The sequence below is a fragment of the Sitodiplosis mosellana genome, unplaced genomic scaffold (genome assembly GCF_009176505.1).
Source record: "Sitodiplosis mosellana isolate CC-2019 unplaced genomic scaffold, AAFC_SMos_1.0 Smas_scaffold_3, whole genome shotgun sequence".
Lineage (NCBI taxonomy): Eukaryota > Metazoa > Arthropoda > Insecta > Diptera > Cecidomyiidae > Sitodiplosis > Sitodiplosis mosellana.
The window spans coordinates 8371967-8388203 of record NW_022595246.1 but is presented as its reverse complement, the minus strand read 5'-3'; the positions used below and the strand labels follow the sequence as shown (position 1 = coordinate 8388203).

Here is a 16237-nt window from a genome sequence, read left to right as displayed (position 1 = left end):
TCTCTCTCTCTCTCTCTCTCTCTCTCTCTCTCTCTCTCTCTCTCTCTTTTTCAATGCAATAAAAACCATTTTCGATTCGGGTTTATTTCCCTGAACCGGCCGCTGTTGTTGTATTTTTATTTTCTCGAGCGTAGCCGAAATATGAATGTGTGCAATAAAAAAAACCTGGAAGGATGCTTAACAACATCAACAACAACAACAACTAACCGAAAACGAACTGCGTCTAAACACATACACACATTTTAGTGGATAAAGAAGAAAATGCGATAAAAAATACTGATCAAAATAAAGAACAACAAAAACTGACACAAAGACACGAATGAAGAAAAAGAAGCGGAGAACAAAAAAAACGAATTGGAATGAAACCCCAGAGAATTGATAGATGCCGTAGATTAACCTGCGCACGAATACACACATCGTCCAATCGAATTGAAAGGGAATTAAAGTGAGAGATGAGAAAACGTGAACGAACGAAAGAACGAAAAAATTGCTATATATCGATGAAGATGAAGATGAAGTCGGCACATCACATCACATCCAAGAACACATATCATTTTTATTTTGACATTCACATCATTTTATTTCATATCATCTTTCGTAGCGACCGAAAAAGTCCCAGACCTGTGTATATCCATCCATCGCACATTTTCATGGCAATTGATATTTTGTTATGTTTAGATTAAATGTTATTAATGTTTTCTCGAGCGGTAAAATTCTAGCACCTCATCATGCGATATGCCAAAGATATCGAGTAAATATTTGATGGCCGATGAAATCAGTTGTTTACATGAGCCGTAGAGGCGAGAAGCAGAAGAGACAGAGAATTGGAAACTGTACATTGACATAAAGAACAAAGAAGAAAAAAAACGGACGAAAACTGGCAGAAAATGCAGAAATGAATGGAAAAGAGAGATAGAGAAAGAAGAAAAACACGAGATATGGGAGAAATGACACATAAAACAACATAAAGCGCAAAGTTTAAGTGGTCGAATAGTGTGAAATGACAATTAGTACGGTTGAACCTCTCTACGGTGGAACTAAAAAGGAAAACCAAACACAAAGAAAGAAGAAAAAAAAACTGCACACTGTGAGGCACAAATGAATTATGATGAAATATCGAGGCGTACAAGCGGAGAAAATAAACACAAAAGTTAATATGCATCTGAAATTGGTGTATATTTAGCATGAGATCGTCATTGGCGGTCGCGTTGATTCATTCTTTTCTGCGGTGCACGGTGCCCAAACAAAAGCCAGAAGAATTTGTATGTTGTGCACATTGATTTGATCGAAATCAAAAAATCACTTAAATGAATTCGATATGCATGTTGTGCGCGCGTACATGCATCGACACGACACCGAGCCGAAACCGTTTTCCTAAGGGCTCGATGACAAATAACACGCGTATCGACAGTGTATATTCAGTGGGCAAATGTGTGCACTGTGATTCGTATGACGAAGGTGCATGTGTAGAGCCTGCGAAACTCGACAAAATGAATTTAATAAACATGTACTATGTTTTGATACGCGACTAACTCACACAGATGTCCATCGATAAATGTGTCGCGTATTGTGCTAAATGCACAAACCATATGCAGGCTCAATAGAACTGTGTGTGCTGCAACACAAATAGACGGGGAAAGAGAGCGAATGCAAGCAAGCGGGAAAGAGAGAGAGAGAGAGAGAGAGAGAGAGAGAAATAACAGAGGAAAGCAGTACACAGAACTAAAACCGAGGAAGGAAAAACGCGAATGTACATCGTGTTAAATGAGTGAGTGAGACAGAATGCGCGAATGGCAATCATAATGTGCGGTGAATTGGATACTTCAGTTCAGACAGATATCAGTGTATAATGTGCGGTAGATTCCTACCTATTTATATGTGATACGGTTTTGGTACACACTGTGCGGATAGGCTGAGGATGGTGTGTGCTGTTTTGTGCAAAAACTGATGAGTAGTATTTCTCTCTTTCGGATGCGCTCTCTTTGGTCACAGTCACAACAACAGCAACGACAGCGGCAGCGACAGCAGCAGCAGCAGTATTTTTGGTATGCGTTCATTAACGATACGAAACGCAGTTTCAATCTCATACAATCCAATACATGCAGCGCGCTGCAAGAGAGCCGAGAGCAGCAGCAGCAACAGCAACAGCAGTAGCGGCAGCAGCTATTTTCAATGGCCAATCTAAACGATACGTAAACACATATGCACGTAGACAAAATGGTTTGTTTAGCAATCTAGGATGTTGTACATTTTCGCTCACTCAGACTCTCTCTCATCATCGGTATGTTGACGAGAATTGAAATAAAAAGCAAATTACATTGCATACACTTCAAGCAATTTAAGTTAACAAGAAACGAACTCCGACTTTTGAATTGCAACAAACGGCAGCAACTAACATCCATTGTTGGAATTCCTTGTTGTTTTTTTTGTGTGTGTCGAGCGTCCCATTCAAGAACGATTCTTTTTGTACGAAAAAAAAGCATTCGAGTCGTACAATGCATTAGCACTGGTTTCGATTTGATTAGGGTTTCAATGAATTCTCTCTTCTCTTTGCTTCGGTTTTTTTTTCTCTCTGTGGTAAAGAATGTGTCGCTGTACTCTGGCTCACCTTTCGCCAAATATGCTCGGATTCGTTTTACCAGCCAAAATTCACATGAATTTGTGTGGAAAAAGAATTTAAGAAGAAATTTGTGGAACAACAGTAGCCGTATCCCTTAGTTGGACGATGTCGTCGTCGAGAGGAAAACAAAAAAAACGGCACTAGATTTACATGTGTATGCACGCACTTCAGCCAACGAAGAGCATCCATGCATTAATCAACGAACAACAACCAACACACGAGAGAACCTCATGCATCTTTTGTGCGCTCTGTGTTTATGCTCTCTCTTCGTATGTCTCTCGTTCGCTCCCGCTTTCGGCACACACTCTCTCCTCAATTTGCACGGCAACCAACACAGGCGCGCACACATACAAGCCGCTTCACTACATACACGCCGAAGATCTCTCCGCTTTGTGTATATTCTCTCTCTTGTTGCTCGTTCGTTCTCTCCGAACGAGAAACGGATAAACCAGCATCGAAGTCCAACAGTAGACACTACAGATAGAACGAATTCACAGTCGGAACTCGACAGTTGTGTATGCTGGTTTACTCTGAAAGCGATTTGTTTTTTCATCAAACAATTTACGAATCCGTTCGACCGAACATCAGAGTCGTTCGTATAGCGATCGGAAAGAAAAAAACTAAGTTCTGTTATCAAATGCGAATTTAATGACAAGCTTAACCATTTCAAAGCTAAAATCCATAAGATAAATTCGGTGTGTGAAACTTGAAAAAAAAATTAAAGTTCAGTTGAATACCATCACGTGAAAAAAAATACACACAACAACTGAGTGTTAGATCAGTTGGTATTTTTGATTATCGTATCGATGTAAATTGATACTTAAAATCACCACCATTTATTGGCGAAACGTTCAAGCCAAAATTTGAATACGGAATTTCAGTAGTGACAAATACATAAAAAAACATAATATTTGATAACACGAAATAGAAAAAACCAATAGAAAAAAAAACATATCTAAGGAGAGTCAGTTTCAAGGTGCGAGCTTAAGTGATACCGCGAACAGTGAAGCGCAAACACACACCGTGTGTTTGTGAATTTGAAATTTAATCGGCGCAAAATTTATTGGCCTGAGCCTCCGCAATTGGCTATCACACACAATCCTACTTGGTGATAATAGAAGTCATTGTAATATAACCATCGTTACCGTCGTCGGCGCGTGAATTAGCCAAAACGACAAAACGGCAATAATTTTTAGTTGTTGAACACAAAGCCGCTAACACAACACTATCGATAGAATATTATGCGTGTGCACACACCAAGTCAGGCAAAAAAGTCACCGTAAGAGACAATAAACAACGCGACAGGCGAAACGAAACGAATAAATTGTATTCGGTCCACCTTAAACAGCCCAACCAGCCACCATCTCTTCGATATCAACGATTGGCAAAATCGTTGCACAGCGAATGAAATCGAAGCACACACATAAGAAGACATCGTATGAATCAAGAGGCGAACAATAATAATAAAAAAAAACGTATGTGCTGTACATAATAATAAAATCGACGACTACGACGACGACGACAACAGCCAAGACCAAGAGTTTCGAATCTACCTTTGAGCGCAAACGTCCACACGATGACGACGACGGCACCGATTAAATCGAACATCGAACATAAAATATATTTATAAATGTAATTCTTGCGTTCAACGGTGCGGTTTTTATTTTGCATTCCCGTTTTTTCGTGGCAGTGTCTCGTGTAAAAATCAGTGTTTTTGCACGCACTTTTCGTACGTAGTCTTTCCACGCGGCGCGAAGTTTAGTGAATATCATTCTTTTTTTCGTTGCTGTGTGTATTTTTTTTTTGGTTTCTGGTGTATGTTTTGACCGAGTGTGTTTGTGAATCAACACACAACATTTCATTCCGAAAGAGTGAAATAGAGTGTGTTTGTGTGTGATCGAAACGACGAATATAATCGAATACGTATGCATAATATGCAAATGAAAGAAAAAGAAGTGCATCAAAAACAGCAAAACAGTGATCCGGTGAGAAAAAGTGTGGCAACGAAAGAAAAAGACACATTGCGATTTGAGAGAGATTGAACAAACAATGGGAAACAATTGAGACATAAACAAAAAATACGAACGCAAGTGGAACAAGTTCGAATGTGTGTTGAAAAAGGATGCATGATTAAGAAAGAGACATGATGTCACCACATTTCACGAAGGAAATGTGAAGAGAAAATTATCCAAAACGATTTTCGAAGGTAGACTGCGAAACGAGCGAATAAAATTTTTTTTTTCTTCTTTCGATTGGATTTCAAGTTATTTTCTTGTGGTGTCGCATTTTTTGCCATTCACCGGCCAACAATTGCAATCGCATTATCATAAAATCCAGTGAATCGCGAATATTGAATGCATACTACGTTCGCGGTACAGTGCATCTCTCTCATGATTTAACGACACACTGAAAATGACAAAATTACGGTGATTACCATAAAAAAATTTTTTATTCGACAATTCAAATTGCAATGCGAATCGTTAGTGAAACTAAAAGCGATCGATAAAAACATATTCTATACGAAAAGCGAACGAAATAACAGCGCCAACAACAAAAAAAGTTATAGTGACAAAAGTCTACCTCACCTCAAAAGACGTATAATCAAATAATTTACGCGAAACTATTCGAATATTAAAAAAAGAAACTAAGAATTCCTTCTAAAAACCCAGTTGAATTCCGTCGTGTACAAAAATTATATGTAATTTGAATTGGTGAATGAGAAAGAACACGATCGCGTCTCGACTTAACTGATTTTCCAAGAGAGAATTGAGTGAATTCCAACAAATTTGTCGAATCGACAATATTTTCAACGTGTATATGCTCTCTCGTTCTGAACTAGTTTTAATCGGCCCATTTGTTCGCGTTGTGAATACGAACAGGAAAAATAAACACTTGCGCTTTTTAACATTATCATTTTGTGTCTGGCCAAGAAAAGCAACAACAGCCAGCGTTATAAAAATCAAATTGCCATAAATTCGGCAACAACAAAAACATTGGCAATCCCATAAGTAATCGAAAACAGTCGTTGGATTCTCCGGGGACTTGTAGCTGAAGCAGCAGTTGATGAAAGGACAAAATAATACCCGAAACGACATCTCAACACAGCAACGATAGCGAAATAAAACTGAGCTGAATAAAAAAGCAGCATCACAACGGCAGCGAGCGAGGAACGTTGACGAATCGAGAAATTGTGTAATGTTTGCTTAAAAACACGAGAGAGTTGGAGTGGATTCTATCGGCTAAGCTCAATATATATATCATATGCATGAGCCAGCCTGTTGCAAGAGACAACACATACAGCACTCAGATATATCCCAAAATCTCATCGGTTTTTATCATACAAAAATCTTCGACCGCGATCACACACATACCGATTAGAGCGCTAGATATTCAGCTGCGATAAAGTAGCGCAAAAGAAAATGTGTAATTTAGATAACTAATAATATTTTTGAAGGCACATACACACACACTGAAATAACACAGAACATATCGCTAGTGATATTCAAAGTCGTTAGAGTGAAACAAAAACAACAGCACAGCCTGTGCATACCAAACCGATCGAGCTATTTCCACTGGTTTTGGTATTTAATTTCCATCTCGAAAACATTAAATACACATATCGAATACATTTTGGCCTTTTCTTCGTCCGCGCGCGCGCCACAGACTGAGAGGAGCTCAAGAAAAACAACACAGAAAACGAAGAAGTAGAAGAAAAAACGACTACTAACAACAACAGAATAGAAATAATAAATCGTGTGTGTTTCATCTTCAGTTTTCATTGAATTGCGGTGAGCGCATCGCTGTATTATATTTTTTCCATCTCTTAACTCGTTGGTAAAACGATTAATGGTGTATTTCATGTGGCTCATATCGTTTAACATAGATTGTGTTTCAAACGGACTGTTTTGAGTGAATTAACTAACGAATAAACGATAGATAGAGAGATACAAAAGGAAATTGTGTGTATGCGAGTGTATAAAAGTGATTTGAACAAACAAACGCAGGAGAAAGAGAGAGAAAGAGCTACATATCGTTTTCCAATCGATCCGTTAGACTCATTTGAGGTTTGCTCCTTTCTTTTGTGTGTAATTTCTATGCATTCAAAGGGAGAAAACCATCAAAACGAAACGATTGTATAATTGATTTAACGAAACGAGTACATAAATTACCGAAATCAGAAGAAAAAAAAAACGCACGAGAACATTTTAAACGCAAGACCATCATCATCATTTCTCAAAAGAGAAAAAGAACCATTTAGATTGAGCCGAGAACCGGGAAAAAATAACCAAGAGCAAGCAACAACAAGAATCGAAAATGATGATACATTGGTGCAATCGATACTTGATTGTTCTCTATTGTGTGCTGCATCATTGTTATGCGGGCTACACCTTTGGTGGTGATGACTATCCAAAGAAGAGCAACTACGTACAGTCATTACAAACTGATCCATGCTATGCCGATGAACGGGCAAGAAGGTGCATACCAGATTTCGTGAATGCCGCCTACGGAGCGAAGGTTGTGGCGTCAAGTGTTTGTGGTCAGAATGGACCATCGCGCTACTGTGAACCAACCGATGTGATGAAACCCTACGAAACCACGTGTCACGTATGCGATCGTAGTGATCCACAGAAAACCTTTTCGCCCGCTGCGCTTACCGATCTAAACAATCCAAACAATGTAACTTGCTGGCGATCGGATCCGATTCAACAGCCAATCGGTCCAAATTCGCCACCGGATAATGTGACACTCACATTGAATCTGGGCAAAAAGTTTGAACTGACATATGTCAGCTTACAATTTTGTCCCAAATCAATTAAACCCGATTCGATTGCAATTTACAAGAGCGCTGACTATGGAGCCACTTGGCAACCGTTCCAATTTTACAGCTCACAATGTCGACGTGTTTACGGTCGACCAAATCGTGCTCCAATCACCAAAGCAAACGAACAGGAAGCACGTTGTTCGGATACACATCGTCATAATGGTGATTTGACCAGTGGCATGTATGGCGGTCGCATCGCATTCAGCACACTCGAGGGTCGACCCAGCGCATCCAATTTTGATCAATCCGCCGTTTTACAGGTACGTTCATTTTAATTTGTTATTCCATCGAATTTGTTATTGCATTAAAACCAACTTTATTAAAACACATTCGCAAACTCTTAACTCGGTTTGATAATTAAAAAATCATGTCGATTATTTCAACACAATTTAACTTTATGATGTTTTAAATTAAAATAATACAATTTTTATTATTATTATTCATTTTCATAAAACTTTAAAAACACATTGAATTTTCATGAGCATTCTACCATTTTCGACGCATTTTCCCAATTTTGTCCACTAATTTTTCAATCCTTCTTCCCAAAAACCAAAAAACACACACACACACACACACACAAAAGGACTGGGTGACAGTCACTGATGTGAAGGTAATCTTTCATCGATTGCAAATGCCAACGGATGTGCTTGATGAAGAATTGATGGTGGAACAAACGAAATTGTATGCGAATAAATTGCACACGGCCGATGCATTGGCCATATCGAAGGAGAAAAAGTTACTAACACCGCTCGATAATCTCGTATCGTCCACGATGAGCACAATGTCAACACAGAACTATGCGGTGTCTGATTTTGCTGTTGGCGGCCGATGTAAATGCAATGGTCATGCATCACGATGCCTCACCGACGATAAGGGCCAATTGTATTGTGACTGGTAAGTACGGCATATATTCCGATCGGAAATTTATAAACACAAACATACATTGACAATAATAGTGCATCCAACATAGTAGTACATCACACGCGTTTACGTTTCTCTTACAGCAAACACAATACGGCCGGACGTGATTGTGAAAAGTGTAAACCATATTTCTTCGATCGTCCTTGGGGCCGCGCCACATATCGTGAATCTGCCGAATGCAAAGGTAAGTCATGCCATGCCGTTCGTATTTATTCAATCTTTTTTACACCTCATACTTAACTCTCTCTTGCATACGAGCGAAATTGCGCTCATGAAAAATTCATTTTAATATTATTTTATCGTGTCGATGTGGCATAGAGAATATGTGTTCTCTTTGTTTTTCTATTTAGTTTGTAAAGTTGTAATCGTTTGTGGTCGATGTTGTGTTTCCCTTAAATCTCTTGCACTTCACGAACATGAACGCATTAAAATTCATCATTTCAAAATCAATATTTTGAGAACGGTAAGAAATTCACAATGTATTACACAACGGTGCACATATTTTGTGCTATCTCGACGTAGTATGGCTCATACATTTTTGACTACCATCAACTTTGTACACTCTATCACAGAAGCACTCGCAGATTGTTTGCATAAGCACACCGATACAGCCACATATTACGCTCGACTTTAGATAACGGTTTGTTACACACGAAACACATTGAATGTACTGTGTGCTCAGGCGAACACTCGATTGCGCGCACACACACACAACAGGCCTCGGAATATCAGAACGGATGTTAGCTGGTAATTGCATTTGTTACACATGGAAATGTGATTAAAAATTTAAAATCGTTTAATGCTGCTAAAATGGGAAAATCATCATTCATTGAAACCCAAAAACCGCTCAAGTGGCGAATCTTATTTATTGATTACTTTTTTGGAGTTGTTGAGTTACCGTTTTCCACAACATAAACATGTACATGCACACACACACACGTACACGCGCAGCCAACGATTGATGTGCCAAACGATGCATTTTACAACATTTGAAATAATAAATATTGAAAATTTGTTGCGCTTAAGTGTCATGAATTAGAATGCAATGTGATTTGCATAATGCTAAAAGACTTTTAGGCTTGACACACACACACAAACATGTACGAAAAACATACAGCCTCGGTGAATAATAACAAACAACAACGACGACGACGACGATGACGAACGACAACAGCAGCAATAAGTGTACCGAGATTGCAGACGCAATTTAACAAATTGTTGAGACGCGAGCATAAACAGTCAATAATAAGTCAATGTGTTTATATTCACAACGCTAATAAATTAGAGAAGCAACTCACAATGTATATGAAGTGGCAGTATGGAGGGGGAAAAAAATATGTGTATTTATACGAAATGGCAATACAAATAAAACGCACTTAAGCAAACCGAGTCAGCGCTTAAAAAATGAATTGACTCTTGAATTGTTGATCCGAAATGTACATACAGTATTTGCAAATGATGGCGATATGCGAGAGGAGGAACAGCAACAACTACAATGATGACGAAAGAAGAAAAAAAAATCGGCACACAATAACAGCAGAGCAAATAACAAATTAACAAACAAATATAAAAATTGCATTTGTGCAATACGCGGCATGGATAGTACTTTTTTTTCTCTGTTCTGGCTGGTATTCAGCAGCATTTTTGCACAGACTCAAAAATCAACACTCGAAATTTGTGCACAACCATTCGCTCGGGCTGATAAAGTTTATGCAATTTGTGTGTTATTTGCGAAAAGAAAAAAAAGCAACACTGATATCGAATGGCATTTCGTTGAAAAATAATTGGTTTAGATGTTAAAAGGAATGTTCACGTTAATTTGATACCTACATAGAACTCGGCTGGCCGAGTATGTGGTTCGTTTCAATTTGCCAATGCCATTTATCTATTTTACACCCCAAAAAATATTCCAAACAATATGTTATCCATTTCGAATTGCATGCAATTTAATTTCACTTTAATTTTCATTGTGAACAATAGCACCAATATCGGAATCATATATACACACGCACACACATGCACCCAAAAGGCAGCAAGTCAAAAGGGAAATCGAATAGATAGACAATTAAGCTAAATTACCAGTGTAAAATATTAGAGTTCAATGTTTCATGGGTATGGTTTTATTGCATTTGGTCAATTTGTGTTTCGAATGTTCGTCTGCATGTTGATTGCAATTGAATATGTTCAATTTGAATGCTGTTTGATTTGAACAAATTGAAGTAGCCGGCTGGGTTTGTGTGAGCAACAACCTAAATGCATTTGGTTGCCAATTTACCACTGCTGTTGATGCTATATTTTTTTTCCCGAAATTTGAATGAATGATGAAATGTGTTACTGATGAAAGTGCACAGACTAGTGGCAACATTAAAGCTATAGCTATTTTATTAATTATTTATGCGTATTTAATTAAAATTTATTTGTTTTTCGGCTGAAATGGCATAAACAATGCATGAATGGAGGAAGTTTCGATTCTATAAAATTTTAATACGCTTGCTGAACAATAACGATGCCCAGTGGAATGAATAAAACAGAGAGAATGAGAGAGAGAGAGAGAGAGAGAGAGAGAGACCGAGAACCAATTACACGCATATTCATAATCGGTCACATTTCGAATGTATATAAATTTCGAACTAACTTCAAGGCACTTATCGAATATGCAAATGATGATGACAGACAACGCACGCATCAACCAAACCATATGCATACCTCCACCCAGTCAACTGGCTCACTAACTAACTGCATGTGCGTGTGTGTGTATGAGTGTGTGCCAGAAAGAGCAAGAGAGCCTAAAAATCATTCAGCCGCAAAATAGTTTATAAGCCCATTCAAATTATACGATGAATGTGAAGATGCGCGCGAGTGGCGCGCGTGTACACAGTGTATGGGATTTTTATTAGCAACTATCAAAATAGTCATAAATAATAACACTAATAACCATAACAATAAATTAAATCAGAATAAACACAGAAGCACTCATGTTCTATCTATCTCGACACGCCATTCGTTTGACTCTTGACTTGATATGTCGTAGTCGACATAGCAGGCTCCGCCAACCGACTCTCTCGCATGGCTTCGACACTCTTCACGCACTACACCATTGATAAAAAAAATTAGATGAAAATTTATTCGATCAATTTGTAACTTGTGATATTTTTCGCTTTTCACCTCGTCACACGACGACCAAAAATTCATGATGATATGATTCGGTGTGTGTCCCGCAAATTTCATATCCAAGGAAATAAATTTTCATAATGCTTGGGGATTTTTTTTAACGAAAATGCCGGTAGAAATAAATGAATGGTTTGGAGCGAAAATGTAATACACAAAAGTTGAGCGGAAAAATGTCCAATGAAAAGGGATAGCTATATAGTTCACTATACAGTTTTCTATATAGCTATCCCTTTTCCGCTCATTCGTCATCGACATTTTTCCGCTCAACTTTTCTGTATTACATTTTCGCTCCAAACCATTCAAATGTATAGAGAGTGTGACGTGGGGAAAAATTGATTTAAATTGTAAATTTTTCAGCACATGAACATTTTTCCCGTCGTTCTCACATATTTACACATGCTTGGGTGTCGGAGGCGGGAACAGCGACAGCACTTCGATATAGAGTAGTCGTCCTCGCTTCCCTATTAAAGTTATTGGATCAATTCACCTTATTCGCCAATTTCTATGGCATTTATTTCATATTTTTATTTCGCTCCTCTCTCTTTCTCTATCGTTTCTGTGTTTCCTTCAACAGGAGTAACACAATTTCGAGCGACACACGTAAATCTTTCGAAATCTCTACTTTGTTTGCAACAGCACCCGTGCCAGCAATATCGGTAACATCATTTCCAAGTTGTGATGTTTATGCGTTTTTGCGTGCGAAAGACAAGATAACACTGGCTTTTTCGTTGCTACACTTATAATACATAGTGCGAGCGACAGGAATTTGATTCCACATCGAACAGTGTGTATTTTTGTATGCAAGGCAAACGGCGAAAAATAACGAGCATATTATAATTGAATCTAAATATTCGTAGCATGTTGCGAAATATTGTTGCCGGTGAGCGCGCAGCGTAAGACGACGAGAAAATCGTCTCAGCAACAAAAGCAACAAAAAATCGCATAAATAAAGAAAATACTATGGAAGGAAAGGAGATTTTCCATTTGAATGGCACATAAGCAAAAAAGGAATTGATAGATAATAGATAAAGTCGCTACTAACAAACATAATAAAGGAAAGGAAATTGGATATTTTTTTTTTGTTCATGTTCTTCTCCATTTTGTGATGTAGCTTTCTGTTTTTGTTCCTTACGATGGATGCAAAGATTCCGTCGGTACAACTCTCTCTCCCTCTCGCTCCCTGTTGCTTCGGTTCTTATCATGGTGTATCGTTATTAGGGAAATTCAAATCAAACTTTTCGTTTGTAACACAGAGACAGTGTGTGCGTGTGTGAGAGAGTAAATGTAATAATGGAACTTTAGGTTTTGATTTAATCAGGCGTTGACGACCAGAAAGTATTGCAAAACTAAATTTCCGAAAATGTACTTATCAGCTCGGTTGTATCATGAGGCGAGGAAAAGTTCGGTCGCTCCCTGTTTCACACTCCCTCCCCAATTAAAAGGAACCAAATGTATGTGTTTATTTGTATATGTAGCATAACCTTTTGGCGAAATGTTTGCATATTGGGTAAACCACACCAACTTTTATGTAACTTGACTTTTTTTTCTCTTCACAAATAATGATCCTACTTCTAAGAATTTTGATTGCGTGTGATGACATGACTCCGGCTTCGTCGTTCGCCTTTGATTCCGTTCATTCTTTCGCTCGCTTTCTCTTGGGGTAAACAAACAATTGTGCCGTTTTTCATCGTTAACTTTAGACGAAGCAGCCGCCACCGGGCCACCATCGATGCCAACTTTAAATGTTTGCTAATGCCAAATCTTACAAAGTAATTTAATTTTGTTTCATAATTTTTACACTCCATCAAATTCGTTCGGTCGCCCGTTTTTCAGGCCACATCGTTTTTCAATCGGGAATCTGTTTCCAGTTACGTGCATCTCAAACACAAGTTCAGGGCGCGAACGAGCAAGAATTTCACTTGATTCGTTCCGTTCTCGCTTTCCTTACTTTTCCCCGCTCTGTTTCGATGCACGACAACGACGGTGTCGCTGTATGCGTATGCAAATGTATAGCATTTCATTTTGACGTTCACCGCCTTCCCCTTATCAGTTCGGTGTTTATGTTACAGACGACGGTAAATTTGTCTTTGCCATGCCACTTGAGATAAAAAGTTCGTTTTAATTACTTGTTTTTCTTTGAGACCACGCGAAGCGTTTATAGAATTTCACGAATGCGCGCGTCCGCTTTTCACGGGCGACAACGTATTATTTGCACTTGAGCGAAAAATATTGAGAAGTGGCGTTCGGGAAGTGTTGTTCGTAGTATCAGAGTATGCTTTCTGGCTGGATGGGCTGGTTGACTAACTCCCTCGCCGCTGCCATCTCCTCAATTGCCATCGGTTTGCTACTGGCATTGAGCCGCGCGCGTTATTCCAACACATTTCACCAGTGGATGTGCTCTGGGTTTTCACAAACGATATGTGTGTGTGTGTGTGTGTGTGTGTGTGTCGACTCTTAAAACTTAAACTAAGGGTATATCGCTAATGATTATTATAATGTCGTTGCAAGAATGAGAATGTGTCGGTGTATGCATGTCGACAATTTATTATACAAACGAGTTGTAAAGTGGTTCGTCGATTCGGTAGCAACCGTTATGCACTGCATTCCAGATGATATAAGTAATTTGGCATTCGTGTACACTTTTCGCTATCTTTCTCTCTCTCTCTCTCTCACTCACTCTCCATCCATTTTCGTCGCGTTGCATTTAGCGCCGAGCCAAAACGAGAGACCAACAATCCCATATTCTGTATCTAAAGTGTCTTTTAAATTGTGCTTTACTTTGGAGACACTCTCTCTATTCACTTTTTTTTGTTCCTGTTATTCTCTCGCGAGATCTCGCGCACACGCTCACGCTCACGCTCGAGCACTCAAAAACTTTACGTTTCCGTTTTATTTGCCAGTGCTTTATTGCTCGCGTAAAATTCGTTTTTCAAGCCGGAAAACTTTTTTCGGTACACAAGTTCATTTAACGAGGAGTGAAAAGAGCGGCCAAAGTGAAACTTTTACGAATGAATTTAATCCGGTGTTCGAGTGCCACGTATCTCTCTCTCTCTCTCTCGCTTTGTGTTTTTATTGTGTCGCATAGCAGTTTTAACATTAGAATTTATGTGCGATACATGAGAATCGACGACATTTCTCTCTTTGTCTCGCATTTTCTTCCTCTCTTTTCTCGTTCACTGAAACTTCATCTCCGCATTTTCGTTAGATGAATACGAAATTCTTGTGCAGTTTTTTATATGGTGTCTGATAATCACCTAAACGGCTATTCGGATTAAATCATTTTACAGCTTCTCTACCGTTCACTTTCGACATTTATCGTTTCATAAATCAGCTCGGAATTTTCCGTCTCAAAATAAAATGCACTTTTGAAACACTCTCCGTCAGTGTCGTGTCGCTGTTGGATTCCACACCGGATAATCGGTATGTGCGCTCGCACTCACTTCGTCGTATCACAGTGTCTTTAAATCAGAAGCAGTGTATCGAAATCAGTCAGCAAGATAAGAAATCGTCAACTTTGCAATATGTTTTTCTTTCCATCATTCTTGTTCGATGCGGCCGAGTGAGGGATAAAACGAGTACCCGGCCATTCTCATATCGCACATCATTTCGTAAAGACAATAAAAGTGTAATTTAACTTGTTGTGTTTGTTTAACTTGAATATCTCTGTGTATTATCTTTTGGACGCTTCATACTCTCGCCCTCATCAATCCCTCTCTCTATCGCTCTTTCTCGCGCGAGCATTCGCGCTATCTCTTCGGGCAGCAGCGGCAATTTTTGTCACGCCGAGGCATTAAAAAGAAAGAGTTCCACTTTGCGCCCATTGTTTCGCATTTTCTATTCCGTGTGCCAACAATGTGTCCATACAATGGAAACAATGGCACACAATCATTTGAAATCGAGCGAGCGAGCGAGAGAGAAGTAGGGGGCACACATAGAAAAAAATGTACCCAGCTATGAAATTAAGATAGAATGCATGATGGATAAAATCAGATCGAAATCGAAAATGAAGAGATAGCTAGCGTGCGAGTGACAATGTGTGTCGTTGTAGAGGAAGAAAAGTGTCAATTGTGAATCGCGCGAGACAAAGCGGTGATTAACGAATACATAAAAATGGGCTAATGCGATGTAATTCACTGTACTTTTTCCTCCATTCAAAATGTATATGATTGTTTTGAATTGGCTGACGTTTTACACATTTTCTTTTTGTCATTTTCAAGTGTTCGCGGGTGCGCTCCCGCTCGCGCTTTGTTATGTATGCGTACAACATAATCAGTGTCCATAAAGTAGCAATCAAACTTTGTGTGTTATCCTCGTTGGTTTTTATGTTGCTCTCGCGCGTACATGTGTCTATTTTATCGTCGTTATTATTATGGTTGCTGGTATTTTTCCTCCTGTCAAAAATAACTTCTTTTGTTTTTTTGTTTTATTCATTCGTTCGTTTGTTTTGTTCGCTTCGCGTTTTCGTAGCTTGCGCATTCCATTTCTGCTGAGGTTCGTTCCTTGTGTGTCTTATCTCATTCGCTGTTTATGCTCTGGCAAATGCATTTGTTTTACTTTTCATTTGCTTCACTGATCTCCGCCAGCCAAATATCATGCAGCGCGAGCATAAACACAACACAAATGCACGGCAATCGTGTGTGTGTGTCGATTTGCGTCTCTCTCTCTCTCTCTCTCTCTCTCTCTCTCTCTCTCTCTCTCTCTCT

At 38.9% G+C, this 16237-nt stretch overlaps 1 protein-coding gene across 1 annotated transcript in view; it reads left to right on the top strand.

The window, feature by feature from the left end:
* The first annotated feature begins 3041 nt into the window (after positions 1-3041).
* LOC129566381 (netrin-B-like) overlaps positions 3042-16237 on the top strand; it is a 38508-nt gene continuing 25312 nt past the window's right edge. The window contains exons 1-3 of the mRNA XM_055442259.1: positions 3042-7702; positions 8026-8336; positions 8447-8547. Of these exons, the coding sequence (XP_055298234.1) occupies positions 6935-7702; positions 8026-8336; positions 8447-8547 (1180 nt within the window). The 5' untranslated portion in view covers positions 3042-6934. The remainder of the gene's footprint in view (positions 7703-8025; positions 8337-8446; positions 8548-16237) is intronic.